Consider the following 23,078-nt stretch of genomic DNA (forward strand, 5'->3'; position numbering starts at 1 on the left):
AACACTGTAAAATGCATGTGACAGCTCTCTTTCATGTCGATTAATCATTTTTTTCTTTCATTCTTTTGCCCCTAGGTCGTGAACCAGGTGAGTTACTGGGACTGCAAAGATGGTAAAGAAGTGTTCGTCTGCTCTTGCCCATCGTTTCGGGAGAACTTATGAGGATTTTTTTTGTAGAATATACGCCTGTCTTTCTACGCACAATGCTGGAATTGTTGATTAATTCAATAACTCGCAAAATGGGCGACAGTTATTTTAAGATCCAACATTGGTGCCAGGTTTGAATTGTGGAAATGTCCACGACCCAAACTTTAAGTACGATTTTCTAATTGAATAGCGGCATTTCTTTTTGAAGGCGGTATAACCAATGTGTAAAATGTTTGGATACTTTGTTCATTTGCCAAGTGAAGTTTTTGATCTAGCAATTCTGAATCTTCGTTCTACAAAGTAGAATGTTTACTGATAATATTTATCAGTTTTCAGATTCCAGGAGGCTGTAGTCATGAGTGAAGTAACAAAGCATAGCAAGAGCTGTATCCCACGTATCATCCACAAATTACATACTCCATGATGGTATTTAATCGCTTGGTGTTTGCTAGAGTATTTGTGGAAAAGGTGCCACATTTATTATGACGATTATATGGTTTAATCTTTCTTCAGGTGCACTTTAGGTTACACAATAATTCACAGTGCCCTCCATAATGTTTGGGCCAAATACCAATCATTTATTTATATGCCCCTGTATTCCACAATTTGAGATTTGTAATAGAAAAAAAATACATGTGGTTAAAGTGCACATTGTCAGATTTTAATAAAGGCCATTTTTATACATTTTAGCTTCACCATGTAGAAATTACAGCAGTGTTTATACATAGCCCCCCCCCCCATCTCATTTCAGGGCACCATAATGTTTTGGACACAGCGATGTCATGAAAATGAAAGTTGTCATGTTTAGTATGTGGCATATCCTTTGCACACAATGACTGCTTGAAGTCTGTGATTCATGGACATCACCAGTTGCTGGGTGTCTTCTCTGGTGATGCTCTGCCAGGTCTGTATTGCAGCCATCTTTAGCTTATGCTTGTTTAGTCCCCTTCAGTTTTCTCTTCAGTATATTAAAGGCTGCTCAATTGGGTTCAGATCGGGTGATTGACTTGGACACTCAAGAATTTACCCTTTTTTAGCTTTGAAAGACTCCTTTGTTGCTTTAGCGGTATGTTTGGGATCATTGTCTTGCTGTAGAATTAACTGCCAGCCAATGAGTTTTGAGGCATTTGTTTAAACTTGAGCAGATAGGATGTGTCTATACACTGCATAATTCAATATCCTGCCACCATCAGCAGTTGTATCTTCAATGAAGCTAAGTGAGCCAGTGAAGTTTTTGATCTAGCAATTCTGAATCTTCGTTCAACTTCAAGACGCACCCAAGCCACCATTTGCAGTAAGTAATGCCTTTCAACTTCAAGCCAAAGCAACCAAGCCACCATTTGCAGTTAGTGCCTTTCAACTTCAAGCCAAAGCTCCCAAGCCACCATTTGCAGTAAGTTGTGCCTTTCAACATGTCACCATTTGCAATAAGTAGTGCCTTTCAACTTCAAGCCAATGCACCCACACCCCCATTTGCAGTAAGTAATGCATTTTAACTTCAAGCCATTGCACCCAAGCCACCATCTGTAGTAAGTAGTGCCTTTCAACTTCAAGCCACACCCAAGCTTTAGAACCAATAGAGACACTTTTTGCAAGCTTTAGAACCAATAGAGGCACTTTATGCAAGCTTTAGAACCAATAGAGACACTTTTTGCAAGCTTTAGAACCAATAGACATTTTTTGCAAGCTTTAGAACCAATGCAAGCAAGCTTTAGAACCAATAGAGACACTTTTTGCAAGCTTTAGAACCAATAGACATTTTTTGCAAGCTTTAGAACCAATAGACATTTTTTTATAAGCTTTAGAACCAATAGCTTTAGAACCAAAGACTAAAAGTCTGTTCATGACCGGTTTTGGCCATTTGTGCTGCAATTTCCGAGAGAACACTGCCACCTACGGCCGTCATTTTTGGCCACCTTGCTCTGAGCCCCCCTCCGCCGCATGTGTGCCGAGGATTTTTCCCGTCGATTAAAAATGACAGAGATATTAATGTTTTTACAAAATTCCCCTTCTCTCTGCTGCCCCCGCTGGCGGCAGGGGGGAGGGACTATATAACCAGGAAGTGGTGTGCCTCACTCTTCAAGATGGAGGAAGGCAGAGGGTCACGTTTCTCTGAGCTGTGAATAACACTGAACACACGTCTACTCAAATGTAAGTGTCCTTAGTGGTTCTAAAATGCTTGCAGAATGTGTCTATTGGTTCTAAAATGTTTGCAAAAAGTGTCTCTTTTGGTTCTACAATGCTTGCAAAAATATGTCTATTGGTTCTAAAGCTGGCAAAAATATGTCTATAGGTTCTAAAGCTTGCAAAAATTGTCTATTGGTTCTAAAGCTTACAAAAAAATCTCTATTGGTTCTAAAGCATGCAAAAAAATGTCTATTGGTTCTAAAGCTTGCAAAAAATTGCAAAAAATGTCTATTGTTTCTAAAGCTTGCAAAAAAATGTCTATTGGTTGTAAAGCTTGCAAAAAATGCCTATTGGTTCTAAAGCTTGTATTGGTTCTAAAGCTGGCAAAAAATGACTATTGGTTCTAAAGCTTGGGTGTGGCTTGAAGTTGAAAGGCACTACTTACTGCAGATGGTGGCTTGGGTGCAATGGCTTGAAGTTAAAATGCATTACTTATTGCAAATGGGGGCGTGGGTGCATTGGCTTGAAGTTGAAAGGCACTACTTACTGCAAATTGTGGCATGAAGTTGAAAGGCACTACTTACTGCAAATGGTGACTTGGGGAGCTTTGGCTTGAAGTTGAAAGGCACTATTACTGCAAATGGTGGCTTGGGTGTTTTGGCTTGAAGTTGAAAGGCACTTCTTACTGCTAATGGTGGCTTGGGTGTGGTTTGAAGTTGAAAGCCACTACTTACTGCAAATGGTGGCTTGGATGCAATGGCTTGAAGTTAAAAGGTACTACTTACTGCAAATGGCGGCTTGGGTGCATTGGCTTGAAGTTGAATGGCACCAGTTACTGCAAATGGTGGCATGAAGTTGAAATGCACTACTTACTGCAAATGGTGGTGTGGGTGCATTGGCTTGAAGTTGAAAGGCACTACTGTAAATGCACTTACTTCCTGTTTGCACTGTATATTGATTTTAGATAAAACGCTACCACTTACGGCTGTGATTTTTGGCCATCTTACCCAGTCCCCCCCCTCCGCTGAACAGGTGTAGAGAATTTTTCCCATCAATGAAAAATAAAAGTGTTATTAGTTTTAAAAAAATGTTGTGAATCTCTCTCCTGTCAATCACGCCATGAAAGCCACACCTTTTCCGGTGGGGGGGGGGGGAAGGGAGGGGTTATAAAACCCGGAAATGTGGGTGTGGCTCAGTCTCTGCAAGATGGAGGAGGGAGAGGTCACGACTCACTGTCTTTAGTGGCTTTGCACCCTACTTCAAATGGTATGAAACTGCACTTTAATTTGGTGGCCTTACACCCTGCTAGAAGTGGTAGGAAACTGCACTTGAGTTTGGTGGCCTTATAGAAACATAGAAACAGAAATTAGGTGCAGGAGTAGGCCATTATACCCTGTTTGAAATAGAATTTCAAGGATTAGCCGTGAGTCAACTACTAGCCCACCAGCCGTGAGTGAGTGAGTTGCCAGCACAACAGGCTTGATTGACTGAGACGCCAGCCCAAGAATCCATTTGGCGCACAATTTGCATACTAGCCCTCTGGAAACCAGTCCCTTCAGCCCACAACACCCATACTAGCGCTCCAGAAAGGCCCCCCCCCCCCCCCCCCCCCCCCCCCAACTGGCCACCAATATTAAATTGGTGGAGAGGTGGAATATTGCGTTGGATGACCAGCCCTCCTGTGTGATGCTGGGACCCAACGGGTCCCACTTGGTCTAGTACTCTTTAGTTTTACACTCTTATCCTGGTGAAAATACCGTGCAGAGCAAGGAAACCTGAGCATTTACTAGAGATGGATATCCTTACTGCAAGTTATCTGATATCATTGACTTGTATATCGACCCGGGTGACTACAATAAACTCAGGTGGAAAACGTTGCCATCATTGGAATAGTGCAAGAGGCTACGGATAACTCGTCAGAGCGGGTTAGCACAATGTCAGCTCAAGGTTGCCCCTATGGACTGAACACTAGCGTTGCGCAAAGCAATCGTCCATTCTTTGGTTTGTAGAGGCGACCACATTGCGAACACCAAGCACCGTACACTGGACTGGAAAAGTCCTAGTAGACCGTGGGCCGTACATCCAAAATGGGTCTAGATTTTAACAATTGCGACCCATCACTGGTATTCATAACTCGTCAGTGCAAAACGTTGTGCACTAATTAATTAGGCTAATTAATAGATCTTCTATCTATACTAATGTAAAAGCTCAGTGGTATCAAAGAAAATAATATTCATGACAAAGTTATGTCAAGGAACCATCTACTCTTCATCTGAATCTTCTTCATCAGATTCCAACTTTGGCTTTCAGGTACATGACATCCTGGGCAACTGACAGCAGACGATGATGCAGCTCATCGGGCAAATCATCTTTCCCAGATTCTTTGGGCTGACTGCTCGCTCTGGTGGTCCATGCCAAAAAGGTGTACAGTTCAGCTGGAACAATCTCTTCAGCCTGATCTAATGTTGCGTCTTCAGAAGTTGGGGGCCATTGGATGGGGTTTGGTCAGTTGACAATGCTGTTCTCCACAATCTGGGCTGCATGAAGCATGTCTCTGAGGTGATGGGACGATGATCCTCCTTGTTGATTTTCATCGACAATTTCGCTGCTCTCACTGTCCTCACTTGAATTATCTTCTACAACACCTACAACCAGCTCTTCAACAGCAAGTGATTCTACGAATACAATATCACTTTCTACTTGCCTATAGGGCCTTGTAAAACATAAGACAAGATGGGATCTCTTCAACCTTGCTTTCAAGCAGACTGCCTTGTGAGATGATGCAACCAAGCCTTCAAGTTCTCAAACCTCCTTGATGAGGTTGGTTAAGTTTTGCAAGTCTTAAGATCTCTTTGCCACGATGATTCTCTCCTCGACGACTCTCTTGCAGAAAATAGAGTAGGACTTCTCATACACCTGCTGCTGATTATCTTGTTTACTAATTTTTGCAAAATTAGTGACAACTTTAGTGTATCTAAGGTAGCATGATTTATGGTATCTTGCTTCAATAGCTACAAGATTGCTATCACTTATGTGTAGGAGCAATGTTCTTTGATTACTTTAAGCCTTTACAGATGATGCAATGCACTGGTCGGACATGACTGCGGTCAGGCTACTCGACAGTAGCTGTTTGTTGACCATCACTTGTCATGGACCGAAACAGTCTCTTTGGGGCCGGCTCATGTGGTTCGCCATCAGGAACTGCTTCTTGAGGGGGATTCACCTGCTTTTTCAGCGTCTGGATTGAACAAAATTAGAAGAGGAAAAAGAGACAATGAAAGAGAAGTAAAATAATTCAACATCCTCAAATAAAATGTCATTGTACAAAACAACAGAATATGACCATAAATACAAATAAATGTTGATTGAGTCCTATCATATATTTCAAGGCTAGTAATAACAAACGTTGAGCATCATCCAAAACTACATTTAAGTGCATATAGCATATTTGTTAAAGTTTTTATTTACATGAACCTTGGTCACTGCCCCAGTTGATGTTTAAAAGCTTTTAATAGGGACACAAATTTCACACATAACATTGATCTTTTGACATAATTTCTGTAACTAGAAATTCTAGTGTTACATTTTATTTCATATAGTGAAATGTATGTAAGCATACTTAATGCTTGATGAACTCTACCTTTTTATTGATAATTTTTATTTCACAATTCACAACATCATAACTTTACAAAGATAAAATTAATACATAATTCTATACAATACCGACTTCCAAAGCTTTCATTGACAGATGTGCCATTGGCCTAACTAAGTTTAAGGAACCTTTTCTCTGTTAGTATATGTGAAAATATACACTAGAAATTTATAATAGAACATTTCAGACTGTCAGTCAATTTCTGATTTTCTGCTGCCTCCTATAATTGAAGCTAAAATGTGTAAGGGAGTAAAATCCACATATCACTGGAACAATATACCTGTACGCATGTCCAGGTTGATGTGATGGCAAGTCAGCAATTGATCAGATTAGTGTTCATTATTTTGCTCAGTGCATGTTCACACACAACACGTGTATGAATGTGTATAGGGCTCTGAAGAGTGATGGGGCAGAGGCGTTTTGAAAGTTATGTTACGAGTTGAGCCCAGTGGATTCATAAAATGATAGCTACATTGGTGACAACATTTAATTTAATTTGTTCAGGAAAGACAAAGTTTAAGTCCACAACTTCAGCTTCAAGATCTCATATATCATATTATAAGATGCATCAATGATACTAGTTGTCACGATTGGGTTAATTTTCATAAATTTTGATGTTGGATCATACCTTCCAGTTCCAGTTGCTTCACAATGTCCATGAGAATGGCTATCATCATCATCATCCCCTGAAACTGCATGGACTTCGTCCGCAAGTTTCACTGGTCCCACGCCTTGGCTGTCGTGTTTGTGTTGCAGCGAATTTGCTTCCCAGACTTTCTTCCACTTCTATCCACTTAGCTGCATATTCTTGAGACTTCTTAAAGCTTTTCTCAGTAAATGCAATGACCTTGCTATGGGTTTCGACGACATGTATTGCACAGAATCTTCCGTCACATGAGCATCAGACAAAATACTCTCCGCCATGATCCCGGTGGGCTCCCTGCCTAGCTAGCCTGAAACTAAGTGCGTGATTGGTCAACTGCGTCCGACTCAATGTCAAACGTGCTTTGATTGGACAGTTAATACTCGGAAAATTGACAAAATTTTGGAAGTTTTTTCCATATTTTAAAAATATGTGCAGGTTTTGTTCTTGATGAGTTTCAGATATAATTTCTATAATATTTTTACACGATATGTTATAAATGCAGGTAGATATGGGATGTGGGTTCACAACATAAAACGAAAAGGCACCTCGGCCCATGGTCTATAGTGAAATGCTGGATCATCTGGAAAGAATATGTGGATCCCCAGATGTGGAAAAGGGATGAGGTGAAGGGACAGAGTTTGCATCTCCTGTTAGAGTCACAGAGTTATTGCATGGGAAAACACCAAGAGAAGAGTTGGGTAGAGCTGGAAAACCAGCGAAGGAAATAATTTCTTCAGGAGGCTGAAAGGGAGGAGAGGGAAGATATGCCTGCTGGTTCACTTGCATATTCTCGATCCCTGAGCTTCATAGATATATAGAGAATAGGTGTAGGAGTAGGCCATTTGGCATTCAATGTGATCATGGCTGATCATCCACAATCGGTACCCCATTCCTGCCTTCTCTCCCATAACCATTGAATCCGCTAGCGCTAAGAGCTCTATCTAACTTTCTTTTGAACGCATCCAGTGAATCGGCCATCACTGCCTTCTGTGGCAGAGAATTCCACAAATTCACAACTCTGTGTGTTTCCTCATCTCAGTTCTAAATGACCTATCCCTTATTCTTAAACTGTGCCCCCTGGTTCTGGACCCCCATCGGGAACATGTTTCCTGCATCTAGCGTGTCCAATCCCTTAATAATTTTATATTTCTATAAGATCCCCTCTCATCCTAAATTCCAGTGAATACAAGCCCAATCGCTTCATTCTTTCAACTTATGACAGTCCCGCCATCCTGGGAATTAACCTCGTGAACCTACGCTGCACTCCCTCAATAGTGATAATGTCCTTCCTCAAATTAGGAGACCAAAACTGCACTCAATACTCCAGGTGTGGTCTGACCTGGGCCCTGTACAACTGCAGAAGGACCTCTTAGCTCCTATACTCAACTCCTCCCATTATGAAGGCCATTATGAATGCTGTACCTGCATGCTTACTTTCAGTGACTGATGTACAAGGACACCCAGGTCTTGTTGTACTTCCCCTTTTCCTAACCTGACACCATTCAGATAATAATCTGCCTTCCCATTCTTGCCACCAAAGTGGATAACCTCACATTTATCCACATTATACTGCTTGTCACTCTAATTTGCCTTCCACTCACTCTCTGACTTGCTGCCTCGTTCCAATGGGACCTTACATAAGCTTGAGGAACAGTACCCCATATTCCGACTGGGCAAGTTAACATTTTTAGGACAAGACGGAATTGAACAATTGTGTGGTTTCTCTATCAGAACTGGCCAGCTATAATGTAAGATAGACACAAAATTCTGGAGTAACTCAGCGGGATAGGCAGCATCTCTGGATAGAAAGAATGGGTAGTGTAAGGCTCAGTGCTGGGACCCCAGTTATTTACAATATATATTAACGATTTAGATGAAGGAATTAAATGTAACATCGCCATGTTTCAGGATGACACATAGCGGTGTGGCAGTGTAAGTTGCGAGGAGGATGCTATGAGGCTGCAGGGTGACTTGGATAGGTTGGTTAAATGGCAGATGCGGTATAATTTGGATAAATGTTAGGATATCCACTTTGGTGGCAAGAACAGGAAGGCAGATTATATTTTGAATGCTGTCAAAATGGAAAAGAGGGGTGTGCAACGAGACCTGGGTGTGCTTGTACTGAAAGTAAGTATTCAGGTACAGCAGGCAGTGAAAGAGAAAGCTAATGGCATGTTATCCTTCATTGCGAGAGGATTTGAGTTCAGGAGCAAGGACGTCCTACTGCAGTTGTACAGAGCCCTGGTGAAACCACACCTCGGAGTATTGTGTGCAATTTTAGTCTAATTTGAGGAAGGAATTTATTGCTATTGAGTGAGTGCAGCGTAGGTTCACCAGGTTAATTCCCGGGATGGCGGGACTGACATGTGAAAGAATGGTTCGACTGGCTTGTATTCATTGGAATTTGAAAGGATGAGAGGGTATCTTATAGAAACATAAAATCCTTAAAGGATTGGACAGGCTAGATGCAGGAAAAATGTTTCCGATGTTGGGTGAGTCCAGAACTAGGAGTCACAGTTTAAGAAAAAGGGATAGGCCATTTAGGACTGAGATGAGGAAAAACTTCTTCACCCAGATAATTGTGAATCTGTGGAATTCTCTGCCACAGAAGGCACCGGAGGTCAACTCACTGGATGTTATCAAGAGAGAGTTAAGGCCCTATCCAACTTGGTGTCCTTGGCACGCAAATTACGCAACCTCGTCGTCGCGTTGAGGCATCGGGCATGGTGTGGACGCGCGGGGCCGGTCCCACTGAGAAGCGCGGAGGGGAATGGAGTTGTGCGCCGTATAGCGCGGCGCTCCGGGATTTTGTACCGAACAAAATCTTCGCGCGTCACTGGCCTGTCGCGTAACTGACGGCCAAAGTGGGACAGGCCCAATACCCTGGCGTGATGCAATGTCTCACCTTCAACAGCAGCAGAAGCAGGCAAACGGTCGTTGAACTCGGTCTGGGGCTCACGGCCGTTGCTGATCCGGATCCGCCCCCACTTCTACTCCCAGAGCAAGGCCAAGAAAATTGAAGATCGACACAGAATGCTGGAGTAACTCAGCGGGACCAGCAGCATCTCTGGAGAGAAGCAATGGATGACATTTTGGGTCAAGACCCTTCTTTCAGACTGAAGAAGAGTCTCGACCCGAAACATCATCCATTCCTTCTCTCCAGAGATGCTGCCTGTCCCGCTAAGTTACTCCAGCACTTTGTGTCCATCTTCAAATAAAGTCACACGCTCCAGAGAGCTGTACGGACGCATGAAAATGCGCGCAACCTTCGTGGGACCGCCGCTCCTCAAAGAGACGACGAGGTTGCGTAATTAGCATGCCAAGGACACGCAAGTGGGACAGGGGCTTTAGATTTAGCTCTTGGGGCTAAAGGAATTAAGGAATATGGGGGGAAAGCAGGAACGGGGTACTGATTTTTTTAGACGATCAGCCATGATCATGTTGAATGGCTGTGCTGGCTCGAAGGGCCAGTTGGCCTACTCCTGCAGCTATTTTCTATGTTTCTATGTCCCCAGTTATGATGGTTCCATCCCTGAACCGTCCATAACTATTTTGGGCCAAGGCCCTTCTTCAAACTGTGTCTGAACTGTCTGAAGAAGGGTCTCAACCTGAAACTTCACCGATTCGTTCTATCCAGAGATGCTGCCTGTCCCTCTGAGGGGCTGCAGCATTTTATGTCTATCTTCAGTTTCAACCAACATCTGCAGTTCCTTCCTACAGCTTTAATGTAAAGCTGTCTAACTAAATGTAATAAAAGGCCAGATTTTCTCTCCACAGACTCTGCCTATTGTGAATTTTCAACATTCCCATTTTGATTTCAGGTTTTCGGCAACGGCTCCAAACTTTGTTGTGTGTTTGTTTTCTCACTTTCCAACTGAATTTGTTTATCAAACAAATGACTCTGTATTCAGCAGAATCACTTGGCCAATCTCAATCCCTCAGAGAGCTCTACCCTATACATCCCTCCCCTACTTGAAAGTTATTTCCTCCCTTTACTAGTTCTGAAGAAAGTTTTTTCACCTGGGATACAAGCCCCACACCCCACAGCTCCCCCCTGACCTGTTGGGTGTTTCCAGCATTATCCCACACATTGCTGGGTGTGACGACTTCTTGGTTTGAAAACACCCCACCAATAATTCTGGTCTGCACCATTTTCTAGCTAAAGTGGTGCTTTGGCCTTGAAGGGAGTTTTGAGAGTAGATCTTTAATAGGCACAAAATGCTGGAGTAACTCAGCGGGACAGGCAGCATCTATGGAGAGAAGGAATGGGTGACGTTTCGGGTCGAGAAGGGTCTCTCCATAGATGTTGCCTGTCCCGCTGAGTTACTCCAGCATTTTGCGACCACCTTCGATTTAAACCAGCTTCTGCAGTTCTTTCCGACATAGTTTTGAGAGTAGAGTTGTGGAATGCATCATTTGGCATTAGTAATCGGCAGCACAGTTGTTTCATTAACAAACACAAGGTGGCAGTGTTAACCTGTCATTTCATGTCATCTTGGAATAACAACAGAAGAGGATTTTGCCACAACGCCTTAAACATATGACAGCTATTCGCTAAGATAGGGATGCTTAAACAAGGGTACTTTAACCGTAAGCATTAATTTCACCAGACAGTGCTGAGTGATTGTCGAACAAACAAAATGGAAGAGATGATGGGTCAAATGTCCCCTTGACTTTTCTGCACCAGTTGATAAGATCAGAGGCTCAAATCCAAGTCCGTGTGTTTTCCTATGTCGCTTGATATTTTTCTTTCCCAATCTCCAAAAGTCTCTTAATTTTGGCCTTGAATGGATTGGGATGGTATCTACTGTCCGATAGGATAGGGAATTCCAAATATGTAAATCCCTCGAGTAAGCTAGTGTTCTCTTTACGTTGGTTCTAAGTAGCTGACTCCTTCACACAGTAAATCTCCATCACTCTGGCATGCGTGGCCCTTTGGTGCTGCATTAGTAGATAGTCCAGACTAAAATTAACACTCCAAAACACTTTTAATTCACTTTTTTATTAAATGATACATAGAGCATCACATTGTTCCAGTGACCATGGGAAGTTTCAAGCGAGCACTGGAAAACAGGCTTTTGTAAGTTTCGTGGGAGTGTGAAAAGCAGAACTTGGTGAGTTTAAGGCAAGTGTTCACCGAGTCAGTTGCTGAACTGACATAATATCCAAAAATGTGCAAGAAGGAACTGCAGATGCTGATTTACACTAAAGACAGACAACATTTTGGAGTAATTCTGCGGGTCAGGCAGCATCTCTGGAGAAAAAGAACAGGTGACATTTCGGGTCGAGACCCGCTGAGTTACTCCAGCTTTTTGTGTCTATCTTCATAATATCCAAACAGATGCACAGAATCTCTTGCCCAGAGTAGGGGAATCGAGGATGAGAGGACATCGGTTCAAGGGGTAATTTTTTCACACAAAGGGTGGTGGGTGTATGGAACAAACTGCCAGAGGAGGTACATGAGGCTGGGACTATCCCAAAATCTAAGAAACAGTTAGACATGTACATGTATAGGACAGCTTTGGAGGGATATGGACCAAGCGCAGGCAGTTGGGATTAGTGTAGCTGGGGCATGTTGGCTGGTTGGGCAAGTTGGTCCGAAGGGCCTATTTGCACACTATCACCATGATTCTAGCTGGCTAGCAAATGTTTGACATGTTACTGTGCGGGGACTATAATAATAATAATAATAATAATAATAATAATAATGGATGGGATTTATATAGCGCCTTTCTAGATACTCAAGGCGCTTTACATCGCATTATTCATTCACTCTTCAGTCACACTTGGTGGTGGTGAGCTACTTCTGTAGCCACAGCTGCCCTGGGGCAGACTGACAGAAGCGTGGCTGCTAATCTGTGCCTACGGCCCATACGACCACCACCGATCACTCACACACATTGACACACATTCACACGCTGGCAAAGGTGGGTGAAGTGTCTTGCCCAAGGACACAACGATAGTATGCACTCCAAGCGGGATTCGAACCGGCTACCTTCCGTTCGCCAGCCGAACACTTAGTCCATTGTGCCATCTGTCGACTCTGCCCCCTTATCTCCCACTCCCTGCTCTGGTCGATCCAGCCTGAGCAAGTGGCCTACATAGAAACGTAGAAAATAGGTGCAGGAGGAGGCCATTTGGCCCTTTGAGTCAGCACCGCCATTCATTGTGATCATGGCTGATCGTCCCCTATCAATAACCCGTACCTGCCTTCTCCTCATATCCTTTGCACTAGCCCCTAGAGCTCTATCTAACTCTCTCTTAAATCCATCCATTGACTTGGCCTTCACTGTCCTCTGTGGCAGGGAATTCCACAAATTCACAACTCTCTGGGTGAAAAAGTTTTTCTCGCTTCGGTCTTAAATGGCCTCCCCTTTATTCTAAGACTGGCCCCTGGATCTGGACTCGCCCAACATTGGGAACGTTTTTCCTGCATCTAGCTTGTCCAGTCCTTTTATAATTTATTTGTTACTATAAGATCCCCCTCATCCTTCTAAACTCCAGTGAATACAAGCCTAGTCTTTTCAATCTTTCCTCATATGACAGTCCCGCCATCCCAGGAATCAATCTTGTGAACCTACACTGCACTGCCTCAATCACAAGGATGTCCTTCCTCAAATTAGGAGACCAAAACTGTACGCAATACTCCAGATGTGGTCTTACCAGAGCTCTATACAACTGCAGAAGAACCTCCTATACTGAAATCCTCTTGTTATGAAGGCCAACAATTAGCTTTCTTCAATGCCTGCTGTACCTGCATGCCAACTTTCAGTGGCCGGTGTACAAGGACACCCAGGTCTCGCTGTACCTCCCCCTTACCTAACCTAACCCCATTGCCTAACCTAACCCCATGCCTCTTGGCATCCAATGTATAAAACCTTCTTAGAATCAGGTAAGAGTTGACCTTTTATACTGTTTGAACACCAGTTGGAAATTGAAAGATAGGTGATGGTTAGTAACAGATACAGAAATTTGGATAACATTTTTGGTGTTTAAAAAAAAAAAAAAAAAGATTACTTGTTACTTATCCTTTCTTGGGTGAGTGACTCCTGTTTGAGCCAGACAGTTGTAGGCACAGAGAAAGCTCACCAGTACGAAGTTGGTGTACGTGTAAAGCACGTTAATCATTGAAATTCTCTCCAAGGTGCTTCACCGGACCGTCAACAGAATTTGACAAATTCTCGAAGGAAATAACATTCTAGTAAATGGTAGAGCAGATGAGCACAAGCTTGGTTGGAGCATTTTCATAGCTGAAAACAAAAGACAAAAGGACATGTGTTATAGGAACAGGAATAAGCTCTTTAGTCCTGATCCACTGTTCCGTGTGGTTAACCTTGACCTCCTACATCAATACCATTTCCCTGCCTTTTCCCAACACAGAAGGCAGTGGAGGTCAATTCACTGGATGTTTTCAAGAGAGAGCTAGATTTAGCTCTTGGTGTTAATGGAATCAAGAGATATAGGGGAAAAAACAGGAACGGGTACTGATTTTGGATGATAACCATGACCATATTGAATGGCGGTGCTGAATCGAAGGGCCGAATGGCCTACTCCTGCACCTATTTTCTATGTTTCTATGTCCCCAGTTATGACGGTTCCTTACCTGAACCATACATTAACTTGATCTTTTCGTGTCAGAAATGAACAAAAACAGAGTTGCTGCCTTACAGCGCCAGAGACCCAGGTTTGATCCTGACTACCGGTACTGTCCATACAGAGTTTGTACGTTCTTCCCGAGACTGCGTGGGTTTTCTCCGAGATCTTTGGTTTCTCCCACACTCCAAAGACATACAGTGATGTAGGTTAATTGGCTTGGTGTATGTGTAAATTGTCCCTAGTGTGTGTAGAATAGTGCTAATGTGTGAGGATCATTGGTCGGCGCGGACTCGGTGGGCCGAAGGGCCTGTTTCCGCATTGTATCTCGTAACTAAACTAAACCAATGTGCCACCCTGTCTGTAGGAGTTTGGATGTTCTCCCTGTTACTGCATGGGTTTTCCCTGGCTGCTCCAGTTTCCTCCTATAGTCCAAAGATGTGCAGGTTTGTATCCCTTGACCAACAATGGGGTTAGAACGTTTTGGTTAGTGGGACTTTGCTGCAGCCAAATTGGTTGCCATATTTCCACCATGACAGAGGTGACTACACTTTAATCTTGAGATATGCATGTGGCTATGTATGATTTATAATATCAAAACAATTTTTTGTTGTCCGAAGAATTTTGTGGTGGTTTAATATATTCCTTTCTGAATGCGGAAATTATTTCATTTATGGATAATTGCAGGACAAAGCAAGAAAATAATATTGAGGTAAATGATCAAACTTGACTCTGAAAATGGCAAATTAGGTTCAAGTGACCAGATGGCCATTTCTGTACCTGTTTCTCACTTCCTTGCACCCTTGAAGATGCTCGATTTAAAATCATCTTCCTTTGTGTGTCAGCTATGCAGCCTTGTTTCTGCCCAGTCCCTTTAATTGTGTGTTTGATGAGTGTGGAAGGAAGATTTCACTTACAGAACTGACCCGTGGTATTTTCCCACCAGTTCCTGCAGCAGCTCGGATTGCTTCCCACCTGGCAGTTTGGCGACGTCTTTGGAATGGATCCTGAACTTCTCAGCCTGGTGCCAAGACCTGTCTGCTCAATTCTCCTGCTCTTCCCAGTGACAGGAAAGGTATGTTTAGAAAATAAAATAGTAAGTTTACCAATCAAAAATGTGGGGCTTTCGAACTGAGGCACATTATTACATATTCCTTCAATCCTGTATTACATATCCTTCAATTATGTAGATGTGAATATTCCATCCTTGTTTCTCCTGATTGTTGTTTCATCTTCTGCTTTGTAATGAGTGTGATTTTTGTATGGAAGGTCAGCAAATTACTGAGGATTGAACTGGTATTCGGCAGATTCTGAAATGTAACAGTCAGAACAGGGCCAGATTCACTGTTTCCTGACTCTTGTACACTTCAGCCTTCTTGCATGTCGGTAGTGGTCAGTGTTGAAATATGGGGCCAAAAACTTGCCTTTTGCTCTCAGCTCGGATGACGCTGGCCCTTTGCAGGTCAGTATTTTCCTAGCTTCTCTGACTTCTGTGCCGTAATGAGCGGTTAAAGATGTGCTGGAGGTTAGATGCCAGCACAGCTGACCTCTGCACTTCCGCTGGACTCAATACTGAATCCAGGGGCTGAGACAACAGAAGCTGGCGACGCGGTAGAGTTGCTGCCTTACAGCACTTTCAGCGTCAGAGACCCAGGTTCAATCCCGACTAAAGGTGCGGTCTGCACGGAGTTTGTACATTCTCCCCGTGACCGCCTGGGTTTCCTCCAAGATCTTTGGTTTCCTCCCACACTCCAAAAACGTACAGGTTTGTAGGTTAATTGGCTTTGTATAAAAATGTAAATTGTCCCTAGTGTATGTAGGAAAGTGTTAGTATGCAGGGATCACTGGCCGGAGTGGACTAGGTGGGCTGAAGAGCCTGTTCTCGCGCTGTATCTCTGAACTAAACTAAACTAAATCATTTGAGATGTTTTGAAAGAGTGAAGAAGGCCTTTGACGGCTCAAAGGGGTTTGAGTGTGGTCAGGGGTAGGGCCTCGTGAGTTCCGTTCCTGTTGCCTAACTGCTGGTGAGGTGACTATACAGTGTTGAGGTCTGCAGATTGATTGGATGTGTGGAGTCACAGAAGGTTTGTGCAGCCCTGGTGGAGAGTAGGCTTGAGATGTGGGCCTTGTCAGGCATGATCCAACCTATGTTTTTGGATGGATGGTGATGATGTAATGGACCGCAGTCCAAAGAAGAATCTCTGGGTAAGCCATTGCAGAGCACCATAATTGCTGTGATTTACATCACCTGACGCAAATTAAAGATCAACACAATCTGCCAGAGGGGGGGGGGGGGGGGGGGGGGGGGGGGGGAATAGTGGGAAACCTTTCTCAGTCACTTACCTTGATGGAGATGTGATCTTTTGCAAAGAGCAGGGATAAACAAGTCCCTTTCAGAATGGCAGGCAGTGACTAGTGGGGGGGTACCGCAAGGTTCGGTGCTGGGACCACAGCTATTTACAGTATACATCAATGATTTAGATGAAGGGATTCAATGTAACATTAGCAAATTTGCAGATGACACAAAGCTAGGTGGCAGTGTGAACTGTGAGGAGGATGCTATGAGAATGCAGGGTGACTTGGACAGGTTGGGTGAGTGGGCAGATGCATGGCAGATGCAGTTTAAAGTGGATCAATGGGAGGTTATCCACTTTGGTAGCAAAAACAGGAAGGCAGATTATTATCTAAGTGGTGTCAAGTTGGGAAAAGGGAAGTACAATGGGGTATGGGGGTCCTTGTTCATCAGTCATTGAAAGTAAGCATGCAGGTACAGCAGGCAGTGAAGAAAGCAAATGGCATGTTGGTCTTCATAACAAGAGGAGTTGAGTATAGGAGCAAAGAGATTATTCATTCTGCAGCTGTACAGGGCCCTAACAAAACCACACCAGGAGTATTGTGTGCAGTTTTGGTCTCCAAATTTGAGGAAGGACATTCTTGCTATTGAAAGTGCGCAGAGTAGGTTCACGAGGTTAATTCCCGGGATGGCGGGACTGTCGTATGCTGAGAGAATGGAGCGGCTGGGCCTGTACACGCTGGAGTTTAGAAGGATGAGAGCGGGTGTGATTGAAACATATAAGATTATTAAGGGTTTGAACACGCTAGAGGCAGGAAACATGTTCCTGATGTTGGGGGAGTCCAGAACCAGGGGCCACAGTTTAAGAATAAGGGGTAAGCCATTTAGAATGGAGATGAGGAAACACTTTTACACACAGAGAGTTGTGAGTCTGTGGAATTCTCTGCCTCAGAGGGTGGTGGAGGCCGGATCTCTTGATACTTTCAAGAGAGAGCTAGATAGGACTTGAAAAGATAGTGGGGAGACAGCAGGAACGGGGTACTGATTGTGGATGATCAGCTATGATCACATTGATTAGCGGTGCTGGCTTGAAGGGCCTTATGGCCTACTCCTGCACCTATTGTCTATTGTTTCCCCCCCTTGCGGTCTACAACGTGGAGTGGTGCGGCCTTTCCTGAGGACCGGTCCAGAGCTTCAAGCCGCAAGCACGGCACGGAGGTACCATCGTGGAGTGAGCGATCGTATGCCGAGGATCACTGTGGAAGTGCTCCGACCCCGGGGCCAGTGGACCTTCACACCGTGAAACCGCGGTCTCCGGTAAGAAGAGGCCGACTCGGGTACTCCATGCCACAGAGTGTTTTGATCCATCCCAACCAAAGATCCTATAGCGGAGCAAGATGGGCTACTCCTGCGAAATGCAATGGGCTGATGTGTAGTACACTACGGAGGGGATCGGTGGGCGGCGCGACTCTCGTCAGCAGTGGCCTCTGCAGCCCGTCTGCGTTTTTATTATTTTTTGTCTATGTTTTTATGTAGTTTTTGTTATTTTTTGTTGGTGTGTGTGTGTGGGGGGGGGGGGGGGGGGTGGGGTGGGAGGGAGGGGGTAACTTTTAATCTCTCCCTGCACGGGAGACCCGACCTTTTCTTTGTCGGGTCTCCGTTGTCGTTGGGGCTGCAACGAGGAGCGGCCTCCAACAGGAGAAGACCGGGGGCTCTGGTGCCGACGACTCACCTCACCGTCGCGGAGCTGGCCGAGTCTGGAGTGGGCGGTGGTGGAGCGCTGCTGTGGCCCGACCTCCGGAGATTCGGAGGCTGCAACTGCGGGTCTGGCGGATGGCGGCACCGGGAGCCCGCGGGTCACTGGAGGAAGACCGCTTTTCAGGGCTCCCGCAACGAGACTTCTCCCGCCCGAGTTGCGGGGTCGAAGAACTCCTGGAGCGGGGCCTTACATCACCGCCCCGCGCGGCTTGGAATGGCCGCGGGACTCTGCGAGCGCCCGCCGGGGGCTCTAACATCAAGACCCGGTGTGCGACCTTGCACCACCCGGCGTGGCTTTAATGGCCGCGGGACAATCGCCATCGCCAGCCGGGGGCTTTGACTTTGACTCTGACATCGGGGGGGGGGGGGGAGAGAGTGCAGTGGAGAGATAAGTTTTTTTGGCCTTCCATCACAGCGATGTGATGGATGTTTATGTAAACTATGTTGTGTTGTTGTGTCTTGGGTCTATTTGTTTGTAAGGTATGGCTGCAGAAACGTCATTTCGTTTGGACCTCAAGGGGTCCAAATGACAAATAAATTGAATCTTGGATCCTGGGCATTTTTCCCCGCCAATTTTAGTAACCGGAGCCTACCTGACCTGACCCGACCCGACTCACAGTGTAATCAACGTTGCGGGGGAACAGTTTGTGTGTGTGATATAGGGTTAGATTCATAAATCTGTCAGTTCATACTTCTGTTAATTCTTGTCAAGAATAAAATTTGACTCTGGTAATTGGCTGTTTTAATGTTTTTTAAATCATTTCTTTTTAAATGGCTCATAAGCTGCGTTTGAGTTGATTTTATAGTAACCGGAACCTACACGACCCGATTCGCAGGGTAATTAACATTGCGGGGAAAGTTTTTGTGCGTGATATAGGGTTAGATTCATAATTCTGTTAGTTCATACTTCTGTTAATTCTTGTTAAAGAATAAAATGTTTATAAACACACATACATGAATGTGATATAAATGTATGTAATCATATAACATACACACAATTATATTTCTTCTGATTTTTATATCCAATGATGAACTTTATTTCAGACAAGACAAGGGACATTAAATGATAAACATTGTAAACCTCCCCGCAACTTCACACACACTAGGCCCTATCCCACCCCTCAACTCTTCCCCCCCGGCACTCCCTCGCCTCCCCCCACACTCCAATGTCTCCCCCCCTCCTATGCTGTAGTCCCTTAACCCACCAGCCCCCAACCCCACATCTTTCCCCATGCTCTCTGCACCCCGGCCCCTACCCCACCTCTCTCTCCCAAACATCTTATAGCGGAGCTCCGCTCTAAGATCTTTGCTCTCTCCCTCCCCCAGCCCTACCCAACCCTCCTGCCTCCACTATCCCACGTGCACTACTCCCCTCCTCTCTCCCCGCTGCCCCGGGCCGCGCACCCCCCCTCCCCGGGCCGCGCACCCCCCCCTCTCCCCGCGGGCCGCGCACGCCCCTCTCCCCGGGCCGCGCACCCCCCTCTCCCGGGCGCACCCCCCTCTCCCCGGGGCCCGCACCCCCCCTCTCCCCGGGCCGCGCACCCCCTCTCTCCCCGGGCCGCGCGCCCCCCCTCTCTCCCGGGCCGCGCACCCCCCCTCTCCCCGGGCCGCGCACCCCCCTCTCCCCGGGCCGCGCACCCCGTTCTCTCCACCCAAGTCAAAGACTTGCGAAGATACAGGAGCGGAGGCGGAAGCAAAGATCTGATCTTTGGCCGGAAGCAAGATGGCGGTACAAGATGGCGGAAGCTGGTTGCTAAAATGGGTCCTAAAATCACCCATGAATCTGCCCATGACCGTACTACATATTTGTGTGAGAGTAGGCCATCTTGCTCTGCTATATGGCAGTAGCGGCGCCTAACGGCAGCGGCTCGACTACAGTCTGTCTATTTTTATTTTTATTTTTTTATTTTTGCCTTGTTAAATGTATGTCTTTGAGTTAGTTTTTATTATTTTTTTAGCTGTGTATATGTGGTGGGGGGGGCTGTGGGGGAAACCGTTTAAATCTCTTCCCTGTGCGGGGACCCGACTATTCCCTGTCGGGTCTCGGTTGTCGTTGGGCCTAACATCGTGGAGCCGGCGGCGACCTCCGACCGGGACTAACCTGAGGGCTCCAGTTGCAGAGCCTGTGGAACTGACATCGCGGAGCTGGCCAACTTCGGAGCGGGAAGAGCTGTGGTGGCGTGCGGCTGCGACCCGACTTTTGGAGTTGGGAGGCACCGGCCGCAGACCCAGTGGACGGGAACATCGGGAGCTCGCAGGTCCCTGGTGGGAGACCGCTTTTCCGAGCTCCGCAACGGCGACTTCTCCCGCTGGAATCGCGGGTTTAAAGACATGGAGTCGGGGCCTAACATCGCCCGGCGTGGCTTAAACGGCCTAAGGACTTACCATCGCCCGCCGGGGGCTTTAACATCGGAGCCCCAGTTCACCTCGACACTGCAGTTGGACTGCTGAACCGCGGGAGAAGGAACAAAGGGAAGAGATAAAGACTTTGCCTTCCATCACAGTGAGGAGATGTTGGAGACTCTCTGTGATGGATGTTTATGTAAACTGTGTTAAGTGTGGGTCTTGGATTGTTTTGTAATGTAAAAAACTGTAGAAATGAAATTTCGTTCAAACCTAGGTTTGAATGACAATAAATAGCATTCTATTCTATTCTATAAGATCTTTGATCCCAATGCCAAAGTTTCAATCATCCTGACAAGATGGCTTGAACATCGGACCATCAGCAGCGGCAAACTGCAGAGGGTTCAAAGACCCCGACCACGGGTGAACAAAGGAGGAAGATGACTGAACTTTATTAACTTCCATCACAGTGAGGAATGTGGATTCCCCTGTGGTGGATGTTTCTGTTAAATTTGTTGTGTTTTTTACTTGTATGGCTGTAAGGTAACTCAAGTATCACCGTACCTTAATTGGTGCATGTGACAAGAAATGTGAAATTGAACTAGTGTCTCCTTAAGTCGCCTGGTACCATTTTATTGAGTTTGAAAAAATACTTTGATACATTAAAGATGTTTCAAGAATGGAAATTCTGGAAGAATGACATTCTTGAAGAGGTGGGGGGGAAAGCAAAGTGGAACTTTAAAAACAGTTAACAAGTCTCAATAATTATAAATGGGGGAAAGAATGAAGCTTCAATCTGTTTTGAAAATGATAAGTGTTGGGTTGTATGAACTTGTTTGAGGTCTGTCTTTAAACGCAAAGACACGTCACAGGCGCTTGTCGTCTGTTGTTTAAATTGTAAGTTTAAGAAAAGAAATTAGTCTGTCATGTTTATATGCTGTGTCAAAGTCAGAATGTTTTTAGAACATTGAGGATCTATCACTGATGTTTATGAAACTATAGGAAGATTATGGGGTTGGGAGGTCTTTGATTTGTGTGCACGTGCATTTTAAGTCTTGTTGATGTCCTTGGGCTAGTTGATTTGTTGAGAGTCTGTCTGGCTCCGCATTCTACATGGGGGAAACAAACTTGGCCTTTCAACACATCAGGAACTTACCATTCCCAGACAGTTTAAATGATGAAACTGTCTACATATTTTAACCTGACTCAACTTTTTTACTACTTCAACCGCTCTACCACAGGTATAAGAGCCATCAGACTGATACTGAACAAAGTGAACAAACATTGTGACAATTTTCCCTGTTCTTTTCTTCTTCAAAGCACACCCCTGATTTGTATGTGTTATGGATTAGATGATTCTCAGAATATTTTTAAGAAAGAACTGCAGATGCTGGAAAAATTGAAGGGAGACAAAAATGCTGGAGAAACTCAGCGGGTGAGGCAGCATTTATGGAGCGAAAGAATAGGTCACGTTTCAGGTCGAGACCCATCATCAGTCTGATGTGGGGGTGGGGGGGCGGAGGGGGGGAGAAGAAAGGAAGAGGAGGAGACAGTAGGTTGTGGGAGAGCTGGGAAGGGGAGGGGAAGGAGGGAGAAAGCAAGGACTGCCTGAAATTGGAGAAGGCAATGTTCATACCGCTGGGGTGTAAACTACCCAAGCAAAATATGAGGTGCTGCTCCTCCAACTTGCGGTGGGACTCACTCTGGCCATGGAGGAGGCCCAGGACAGAAAGGTCGGATTCGGAATGGGAGGGGGAGTTGAAGTGCTGAGCCACCAGGAGTTCAGGTTGGTTAATGCAAACTGAGCAGAGGTGTTGGGCGAAGCGATCCCCAAGCCTACGCTTGGTCTCACTGATGTAGAGCAGTTGACATCTAGAACAGCGGATGCAATAGATGAGTTTGGAGGAGGTGCAGGTGAACCTCTTCCTCATCTGTAAAAACTGCTTGGGTCCATGGATGGAGTCGAGGGGGGAGGGACACATGGACCAGGGAGTCACGGGGGGATCGATCTTTCCGGAAAGCCGAAAGGGGAGGAGATGGGAAGATGTGGCCGGTGGTGGGATCCCGTTGGAGGTGGCGAAAATGTATTTTTTGTCATTTTATAATAATAATAATAATTTTATTTATAGAGCACTTTAAAAACAATCATAGTTGCAACAAAGTGCTGTACATCACTAATCATTGACAAAAAAGTTAATCCACACCAAAAATAACAATCAAAAGAAATAGTAGGAAAAGATATGTAAACTAAAGAAACATTAAAAACACCAAAAACAGAAGCAAAGTCTCAGGCATGGTCAAAAGCCAGGGAGTACAAATGTGTTTTAACACTGGATTTGAAGATGGACAGTGAGGGGACCTGTCTTATGTGCAACGGCAGGGTGTTCCAGAGTGCCGGAGCAGCAACAGAGAAGGCTCTATCCCCTCTGAGCCTCCGATTAGACCTCGGTACCTCCAGGAGCGTATGGGTGGAGCAGCTCAGAGAGGTAAGGTGGGGCGAGCCCATTCAGAGATTTAAA

The 23,078-nt window shown here is 45.2% G+C and overlaps 1 protein-coding gene across 1 annotated transcript in view; it reads left to right on the top strand.

Annotated features, from left to right (window-relative positions):
* Nucleotides 1–23,078, top strand: part of uchl3 (ubiquitin carboxyl-terminal esterase L3 (ubiquitin thiolesterase)) — a 43,901-nt gene that overhangs the window by 352 nt on the left and 20,471 nt on the right. The window contains exons 2-3 of the mRNA XM_055636733.1: nucleotides 76–87; nucleotides 15,112–15,240. Coding sequence (XP_055492708.1) covers nucleotides 76–87; nucleotides 15,112–15,240 — 141 coding nt within the window. The remainder of the gene's footprint in view (nucleotides 1–75; nucleotides 88–15,111; nucleotides 15,241–23,078) is intronic.

Source organism: Leucoraja erinacea, chromosome 6 (genome assembly GCF_028641065.1).
Source record: "Leucoraja erinacea ecotype New England chromosome 6, Leri_hhj_1, whole genome shotgun sequence".
Classification (NCBI taxonomy): domain Eukaryota; kingdom Metazoa; phylum Chordata; class Chondrichthyes; order Rajiformes; family Rajidae; genus Leucoraja; species Leucoraja erinaceus.